The 10066-nt window shown below is 40.3% G+C and overlaps 1 protein-coding gene across 2 annotated transcripts; it reads left to right on the top strand.

Annotated features, from left to right (window-relative positions):
- The first annotated feature begins 700 nt into the window (after positions 1-700).
- Positions 701-8956, top strand: psmb7 (proteasome 20S subunit beta 7). Of its 2 annotated transcripts, XM_076079444.1 has the most exons (9): positions 766-849; positions 1562-1613; positions 2012-2105; positions 4178-4275; positions 4978-5118; positions 5534-5649; positions 5918-5976; positions 6098-6249; positions 8757-8956. In XM_076079444.1, the coding sequence occupies exons 2-9, from the start codon at positions 1597-1599 to the stop codon at positions 8860-8862; spliced, it is 783 nt and encodes a 260-aa protein (XP_075935559.1). In that variant the 5' UTR covers positions 766-849; positions 1562-1596; the 3' UTR covers positions 8863-8956. The 2 variants fall into 2 exon arrangements, with proteins under 2 accessions (XP_075935558.1, XP_075935559.1); XM_076079443.1 differs by lacking the exon at positions 1562-1613 and having other exon boundaries at positions 701-849.
- The last annotated feature ends 1110 nt before the right edge of the window (positions 8957-10066 follow it).

Raw genomic sequence — 10066 nt, 5'->3', positions numbered from 1 at the left:
GTGGAAAAATAAATATCAGTGCTCTGTGAACACGAAAATGACTTTGATTAAACTATATCACGAACTGTATTGCATCAAACAATGCACCGATTAATCGAAAACTTAATTATTGCTGTGTACATAGGTAAATGAATATTAAACAGCATGTAGTCAACTACTGATGCTAACGCACTCCCATCGGCCCAGATTAATTCATTAATGTATTAATTTCTTGCATACGGTGATTATATCGCCTTCACTTTTATTTTGAAATATTCTTCTTTCCGGGTTACCTGTTGTGCTCTGCGTCTCGTTTTAAAGGAAAAAACAAAAAAGGGATTTGCAAAAACGAAATACGGCTCGTTATTTGACTTTGGTTTTTCCGTTTTTGGTTTGAAACGAAAAACGAGAATACCATGGTGTTTCCGTATTTTCGACTAAACGGTAAAACAGATGACTAAAACGTACACGGACCTTATTTGACTTTGGTTCTTGGTTTTTCCATTTTTGAATTCAGAACCAAAAACGGAAATACGACCGCCCATTTCCGTTTTCCCGTTCTTGGTTTGAAACGAAAAACGAGAATACCATGGTATTTCCGTATTTTGGTTTTTCCGAATTAACGGTAAAACAGATGGCTAAAACGTACACGGACCGATCCACAATCTAGATGTCACTCGAGTTCCAGAGGGGGCCAGTAATGCAACATAAAGGATGACAGCTGCCGGTAAACCCCCGAAGAAGAGAAGAAGAAGACCAGAGAGCCACTTCCTCTACTTCCGGGAAACACAATCCTCAATTCACCAAGATGGCGACATTAGTAGTAAGCCAGTCACCGGTCGGGGGTTTCAGTTTCGAAAACTGCAAGAGGTAAGCGCTTTTCAATGGATGGAAATCAGATCAGAATAACTACATTACTGCGTTTAATAAGCTGTTACCCCTTTTATTAAGACGTCGAGTAGAATAGACGTGTTTTTGATGCGGGTTTCTCAGTGATGCTAGCTCATGTTAACTTGGCTTCCATACAATGACTCAGGCATTTCCCACACGCTAGTTTTAACGTTAATTTTCACCTATCAAGCTAACGTTACACGTGTTATGGTTGCTCAAGTATATAACCTGGGTCTTACAAGAAATACAAATATCATGGTGGAATGTTTCTTAACCACGATATTCAGCCCGATATCTACGTAGATAACGTTAGCCGAGTACGGCAACTTTAAACTGACGTTAGCTAACGTCCGTTTATAAAGCAAATACTGGAGACTTAACGCTACTGGAGCTAACGTTACTGTGTGTCTGTGTATGTAATGTTAATGCTGTCCATGTTAGTGCAATGCTCAGGTTATAAAGGTGTGTTTGTACTGAACAACGGTGCTGTTAGTGAACCCCAGATGGAGAAATGATGAAAGTCGTTATAATCCCACTATAGTTCCAGTAAAATAATCTAACCGTATTCATTGATGTATATAGATTTTATTTCGACATGTCAGAAGCTAACCCTGAGATTTTTCCATAGTGACGGATCTGTTGTTGACATCCTGTTTATGTGACTTGTCATTGTGTTTTGGCCTGATTGTAGTCAGAGCCTGTATCACAACCACACGACATGGAACAATGATGCTCTCTATGCAGTAAGAAACAATAATAGACACTTCAAGGGTTCAGGCAGAAATATAGCGAAACATGTTCAGCACCCCAGACAGTCATACAATTAACATATTTATTTAAGACTTGCTGAATAGTTTTTATCTACTGTGTACTGAAAGTTGTATTTGTGAATGTGAAATTTAGATAGAATGCTAAGATTTATAATATAATTCTGTTGTGCTGTGAACTGCAGACATCATAAAACCAAACGACACATTTTGTGTATGTGAAACAAAAATGTCACAACAAATATATTGGAAAAATTTGTTGCCAAAAATATGAGTAAGGACGGCTCCAAAATTGTAGCCTCGGGTTATTCAAATTTATTATTAGGCTGCCAGCGTTTGCTTTACACTGACACACATATTACATTTATTTTCAGAAATGCAGTTTTGGAAAGTGAAGCGAACAAAGTGGGATGCAGCTTGCCTGCTGCTCGGAAAACAGGGACTACCATCTGTGGTGTTGTCTTCAAGGTGAGTGACAGATAGCAGGTCGCTTCAAAAATCAGAATGAATGAGAATTCAAACCTACAATATTCTAGCACACTGAAGTAAATCAAGTTAACACACAGGGTTATCACCCTGTGTGTTAACTTGATTTACTATAAGACAGGGGTATTCAATTAAAATTCCAAAAGGTCCAGATTGAGAAAATGTCTATCTATATATACATATACACACACACATACAGTGTGTTCTCATTTCAAGTAAAATAATGGCTGGAGTAAAGAATAAGCTGACATAACAGAAAGCTTTTCAAAAATGTGCATCTTAAAATAAAGTAATTCATTTTAGAAAAATTAATTTCACTGAATTGTCCTGCAGCTTTAAATTCAGTTCATTCAGGTGTGAAGTGATGTAAATAAAAACAGCCACATTATTATATTTTTCTCATCTTCTAAAAAGAGAAATCAGTGAGCGTGATCTTTATCTGTGGTTATTAACACTTGTTTCAGCTCTATTCTCTCTGAACATCATTGTTGGTCAGTGAATTCATGTGTTAGGATTCTGATCATTTTGGGCTCTTAGGTTTATTTTCTGTGACTTCATTTAGATGTGAGTGGGTACGTTTGCTCAAAAGAGTTGTGCTTTGTCTCGTAGTGTTGCTTCATATTACCGCTTTTAATAATCGTCACGGTCTCTGAACATATGAGACACACTGGTTATAAACTGTCCGTGTGAAGAATAAACCTATAAGAGTCTGTTCATTCTTGGTTAAAGACTCTGGTCTCTTTGACCACTTTTCTCTCTTTGGAGAACGTCATGTGAACTTCTCTGACTCACGTATTATTCTCCTGCTCTTCCTTCTCTTTCCTCGTCTTTCCCCCGGTGTGTGTACATCTCACTCGAGTCAGGAAACTTGTCAGAATACCCATATTTGATTGGCTGAGCTGCATCACGTGATGTGATTTACAACGCATTGGTCGGTGTGTTTCCTGCACCGCTGAACAAGTGCCGTACAGGCTGAAAAAGCTGCGCCGGTTAAAATAGAAGCGCCCTGTCAAAATAAAATCTATTTTAGGTCCTGGGTCCGGATACAACGGCGTCTGGGTCCGGACCGCCAACCCCTGCTATAAGAGGAGGAGGTGATTTAATTTGACACGCATCCAGAAAACACTTTTCGAAGTCTGTCACAATAATCCACATGACACGAACTGAGAGGCACAGTCTGTGCAGCAAATATCATCCACAATGACTGCATCTGATGAAGGTGCTGCAGTGCCGTTTGTTGATGTTAACTTCACCCGAGCTTGTCATGCCCTAGCAAGTCCAAATGTGTGCGGTGGAAAAGGTCATTCTTCTTTTACAGAATAACTGGATGTATCTCCTACAGTTCTTACAGCAGCATGCCCAGATAAACCAGCCACTTTAATAATGATGTCCCATTTCTATCATAACGTGGAGCCATACACAGCAACGGGCAGAACACACCGTCTCATGTCCAAATGAGCTCAGCATCATCAGCCCTTCACCAGTGGCTTCAAAATATAAGTAAAGCTCTTCACACCTTCACTTGACTCTTCTCTACAAATTTTGGATTTTTCATTCTGTTCTCTAAGTCGTTTGATGATCAACAAATGAGAAAAGTGACGTTATATTTGAGGAAAAACTCATGGGCAACGTTGAGGATTCATGTGTTAGACTTACCTACTCGCAGGAGTCGAAGGTGCTAGATTTACTAACCGACGTGACATTTTACTGTTAAGCCTCGGGCCAACCACATCCTTGAGCCCTGTTAGCTTTCAGATAATCAGAAAAACATTCTGTTATTTTTGAAGACGTTGTCTTTAGGTCGGGTTGGCGTCTAATATTGGTTGGCCATTCTGGTTAATCAAACCACGTTCTAACGCACCCTTGCATAGGTTAAATGTGTGAGGTGAAGGAAGCAAGGGATTGAATTCTGACGGAATGCCCCAAGAGAAACAAACCAGAAGGTGTCAGCTGATTGGCTGATTGTTAGACGGAGTATTGTTTGACTTTGCTGAAAAGCACTAAAGCAAACGGCATCGCTGAGACTAAGTGATGATCTGTGTTTCCCTGTTTAGGATGGTGTCATCCTCGGAGCCGACACCAGAGCCACTGAGGGCATGATCGTGGCAGACAAGAACTGCTCCAAGATCCACTACATCTCGCCCAACATTTAGTAAGTGAACTCTGACAGAGTTTGGGAGTCGTGTTCGTTCATTATTGTCCATGCACTGTTTCACACGCAACCGTTTTCAAATGGAAAGATGAACTTTGGTGATGTGTGCTTAGGGTTAGAGTCTTCATGGGCTGCAGGCACCATCCTGGGAGGACAAACAAACGTTCTAATGCTAAACATAGTTTGTCACAAAAACTGCTTTTGTTGGATGATCCGTTATCAACATATTGTAACTTTAAGACCATTTTATGCCACTGACTTAATGATACTATACTAGCATGATAATGCAAGTAAACCCTTTGAAAAAGCAATGAACTTTTGATTCTTAAAAATATTCAGACATTGGAATTGGAATGATATTAAAATATTCTAAAACCAAACGATAAAGACTCTCTGGCTCTATTAACAAAGATGTGCAATGTGTGCACAGCGCCCAGGAAAACCCTGCTGTTTATTCTGCCACCATGTTGCTTAGTGACATCCTAATGTAAACAAACACACATGAAATATATGGAGGTCAGCAAAAATGATCACGGTCATGTCCACTGGTTAGTGGATAACGTAGTTCTAGTGACAGGCATACACACAGTGGCTTTAAGAATCAAATCCGACTTTGTATAGTTTTTCTTCTTCTCGAGCTTCATGCGGTGAAGCCCAGGTTGTTGTCTAACTGACCGGTTGCTGTGTCGTTGTGTTGCCCAGCTGTTGTGGGGCAGGAACAGCTGCAGACACGGAGATGACCACTCAGATCATCTCCTCCAACCTGGAGCTGCACGCCCTCTCCACAGGCCGGCTGCCACGCGTGGCCACCGCCAACCGCATGCTGAAGCAAATGCTCTTCAGGTACACTCAACACACAGTGCATCTTCACACCGTGTCTGTCGTCACACCGTGTCTGTCTTGTATCTTCTCCTACTACTATTGAAAAACTGTAACTACATCCAATAACCGCATAGAAATAAACACAAATGAAGTTAGTTACTCACAGTGATGTAGAAATTGGTATTGCCATTTATTTTCCCAAAATCAGTCTCATGTTTTCTACTTGCTTTGAACGTGTGTGTGTGTGTGTGTGTGTGTGTGTGTGTGTGTGTGTGTGTGTGTGTGTGTGTGTGTGTGTGTGTGTGTGTGTGTGTGTGTGTGTGTGTGTGTGTGTGTGTGTGTGTGTGTGTGTGTGTGTGTGTGTGTGTGTGTGTGTGTGTGTGTGTGTGTGTGTGTGTGTGTGTGTGTGTGTGTGTGTGTGTGTGTGTGTGTTCAGGTATCAGGGCTACATCGGCGCTGCTCTGGTCCTGGGTGGAGTGGACTGTAACGGCCCTCACCTCTACAGCATCTACCCTCACGGCTCCACTGACAAGCTGCCCTACGTCACCATGGGTCAGTCTGCAGCACCACACACACCGCTGTTTCTACACGCACACTTTCACCTCCACGTGGTTCTTTCAATGGATCTAAAACCTCTTTACATGTTTATGAAGTAATGTAAATAACCCCGGATGTCAGGTTTTTAACCAAATGAAAGTTCCATCAAGTAGCTTTAATATTCCTGCTTATTAATCTCACAAAGTGTATAATAGTTGAGGTTTTCCATAAAGCCCTCCAGGTCATCAGTGTTCTGTATCTGAACACGATTTCTTTTCTGAAGGCTCTGGGTCTCTGGCTGCCATGGCGGTGTTTGAGGACCGGTACAAGCCTGACATGGAGGTGAGTACTGCACACCGCTCACACACACACACACGCACAACAACCCTCTCATACGGAGGTTGATGCTTCCTGTGACGGCGTGCTGGTTGTCATTTGAGCATCGCTTTCTGTTTCTCTAAAGGAGGAGGACGCCAAGCGGCTGGTGCGAGACGCCATCGCTGCGGGCATCTTTAACGACCTGGGCTCTGGCAGCAACATTGACCTGTGCGTCATCACCAAGGGCATGCTGGACTACATCCGGCCCCACGATGAGGCCAACAAGAAGGGGGTCAGGTGAGAACTGAACCAGCGACGCAACGGAAACGGTTTCCTCCTGGATCTGTTCGCCCACTTCATTTTGTTTTTGATTCCCAGCATGTTGAACAACCCGGGGGTCACTTCTGTTGGGTCGAACATTTCATTGACTTTAAAGGTGCTCAATACGCAACTCCTAGCAAATCATGAATCTAGCGATACCATACGTATGCTATACTGTGATCGTAGTGGAGAGAACACACCACCATATACATACAAAAAGTTTCCTTTTTTCATGCTATCAGAACAGCGGGATCTGTATTTAAATAAATCACAGTCCCTGCAACGTCCCACAATCAGAGCAAACTAATCATAGTCTGCAAATATACCGTTAATTAAGAATCAAGTGTTTACAATTGACAACAGCATAATATATACAGTTGTGTGAAAAAGTGTTTGCCCCCTTCCTGATTTCTTATTTTTTTGCACGTTTGTCACACTTAAATGTTTCAGATCATCAAACAAATTTAAATATTAGACAAAGATAACACAAGTAAACACAAAATGCAGTTTTTAAATGAAGGTTTTTATTATTAAGGGGGAAAAAAAATCCAAACATCATACCAACAGTAAAATATGGTGGTGTAGTGTGATGGTCTGGGGCTGTTTTGCTGCTTCAGGACCTGGAAGACTTGCTGTGGTAAATGGAACCATGAATTCTGCTGTCTACCAAAAAAATCCTGAAGGAGAATGTCCGGCCATCTGTTCGTGACCTCAAGCTGAAGTGCACTTGGGTTCTGCAGCAGGACAATGATCCAAAGTGTTTTCTTAGATTTTTTTTGAACAAAAAACAAACATAAATCAGACAATCATATTCAATTTATTCTTATTTATTTGTGGTTATTTATTCTTATTATTACATTTTTTTTAAACAACTATTAACAATTATTAAGTCAACGATGCCTTGATTACATATACATCAGTCATTGTATGGAATTATTGAGAAAGATATTTTTGTAGCACCTCAAATATTGTAATATTACCCATTTTTGTCCTGAACATATGCATTAGTCATTGTGTGGAATTTTTGAGAAAAACATTTTTATAGCACCTTAAAATTTAAAAAAAATGTGCCATTTGAAGGTACAAATTCAGTTCAGAGTTTTTGCTTAGTAAAATATCTTAATTGACTGTCAGTCAGGTATTATTCATTAGCGACACTTTACGCACAATTTAGGTGTATTTTCCCTTTAACTCACGAGATGCAGGTAGCATGTTTTATACTTAATGTGAATATAATTAATTTAATCTAATTTCCATTATCCAATATGTATACTTTGTTGGCATCTTATTCTGAAAACCGGATGTTCATCTGAAGAAACCGGATGTTGTCTCACGTTAATCTTTCAGCTAACTTTGCAAAGTCCTTCGCTCGCTCCCGATCTGTGCCGTTTGAATGCGTTTACCGTGAATTTCAACATATAGGTGCACTAACATGTAAGTGTCTGCTGAGTTGACCACAGTCTCGCAGTCACAGGTCTGATTAAGAAGCGCACATTTATTTATTTGTTTAGAACATTCGGTTCTACACACATCAGTCAAGGCGAAAATCAAAAACATTATATGGCAACTGGACCGGGTCATATAGGCTACGATGTTTTTGACAAGTTCATTAAATTATCATTATTATTAGAGGAAATTATGGGGGCATTTTTTGCCCCTCCTAGAGATATCAGGGGCAAAATTATATTTCTTAGGGCCAGTTTTGCCCTTTGCCCTCGTGTATTTACGATGCTGATATATATACATCATGGCTAAACCATGGCATCGATATTTACATTTAAGTTACTTCTTTTTTTACAAGAAACATTTAAAATTCAAGTTCTGTTAAAATCCACAAAAAAAAACACGTGTGTGTGTATATATATATATATATATATATACACACACACACACATTCCATAGTGAGCACACGACTTCAGATAGTAATGTAGATGAAAATGAAACGAGCAGTTATACCAAAACAGCATCAATGTTTCCATTGCCATGTTTCTCTCGCTCACACACACACACATACACACACACACACACACACAGAGGGAAAGTTTGTTGAGACGATGACATCAGGGATCCAGGATGAACAGCAGTGTAACAGAATGCACCGCGTCACCACTGAGCATGTAGAGACATCTTAGTTGTGATCTGAATTAATTAACTTCCCGTTACTCGATGACTCTGTGGATGACTTGTCTCATTGCTTGTTCTGCTAGAAGAGTGAATGAGCTTGAAGGCGATCAGCTGTGAGTACAGACGCAGAGTGTTGTGCTAGAGTGCAAAACATAACATCTCAATCTGCTACTAACCAGCTTTTTTTTTTTTGGTAACTCTACCTGCTCACTTTGACTTTGCATCACTAACGTGCATGGCCGTATCTGTTGGAGGGTTGTCTGAAGTGCATGCTGTGATGAACGTGTTTAATGCAACAGTTCAGCTCTAGCTAGAAATGAAACGTCGTCATTCCATGTACGTCTTCTCCCCCGATGTAGAACTGGCGACTACAAGTACAAAAGAGGAACCACCGGTGTGTTGTCCAAGACCACGCTGAACCTGGAGGTCGTGGAGGAAACTGTACAGACCATGGACACCTCCTAAAATACTCACCATGTGTCCCTTGATGTACCCCTCAGAATGCCTCACACAATGGCATGTTTTTTTCCATGATTTACAATAAAAGTGTTTGAGTTGATTCATGTTTTTGTTCACTTTTCTTAAAGTTGTTTGAGGGACCCCTTAGATAAAAGACGCCTGCTGTCTGAATTATGTTTCATCCATGGAATGAGTTTATGAAATAGTTTGTACAAAATAATTGGGTTAAACTACAAACAGTCTAAAGTTGTGTAGGCTGACTGTCTACAGGCTGGTATAACATACATGGTCCAGTATGAGTGGGAGTCAGCATTAAAAAAAAAAGAACTACTGGTTTCAGTTTTTCCTGATATGACAATAAAAACAAGTATTTTAGCTATTAAAGGTAAGCTTCACAGTTTAAGTTAAATCAGCAGTCAGGTAATCATATGAACATTGACAGTTTAATAATTTATATTGTTCACACTGGTAAGTAAAAGATCCTTTTCTAATGCGCAGACAAAATTCACAGTAATTCTGTGTAAACTGGATTGTCTCATCACTTTGGTTGGGAGCACTATGAAAGGATCTTCTAAAGACCAGCAGGAGCTGGAGGAGCCATTGCAGCAAGCACAACCTGTTTCAGTGCACCTTCACACCTGTTTTCAGACTTGAAAAATTGTGGCCTTATTAATAAATTAAAAACGTTTGTTATTCCATAATAACAGAAGTGAGGGAGATGTCAAATCAAACAAACTGTCTTGAAAGTGTCCATTCTAACGTTTCCAAACAAGAAATCCTGACTTAAGTCTTCATGGAGATTAAAGACGTGTTTTCTATAGTTATTAATATCGCTGGATGTTTCTCCACATTCCTTCAGTTTTTTTCTCTAACTTGTCGCTCATCTATCAGAATCGTCACGTCACATGTATCAGAAATACACGTCGTCGTGGCTGCAGTTTTGTGTTCCTCCACCAGGGGGCGCAGCATGTCCACACGATGGATGAAGATATTTCACCCCATTACTACAATTAAGAGGCCTTTTACTGAATGAGGAAATGGCGGTTAACTTCAAAATAAAAGCCCTGTGGATAGACCTCTGCTGAGCTTCTCTCGACGTGTTGAAAAGCACGTGTCACTGAGCATGTTGGATCCACAAACACCGTCACGGTGCACAGAAAAGTACAATTAATAAAAACATTGCACAACACTTGAGTGGAAAGTAACAATT

This window comes from Anarhichas minor, unplaced genomic scaffold (genome assembly GCF_050575085.1).
Source record: "Anarhichas minor isolate MPS153535 unplaced genomic scaffold, ASM5057508v1 ptg000073l, whole genome shotgun sequence".
In the NCBI taxonomy this organism is placed as follows: Eukaryota; Metazoa; Chordata; class Actinopteri; order Perciformes; family Anarhichadidae; genus Anarhichas; species Anarhichas minor.
The sequence above is the reverse complement of the archived record's forward strand: the minus strand, read 5'-3'. Positions and strand labels throughout refer to the sequence as shown.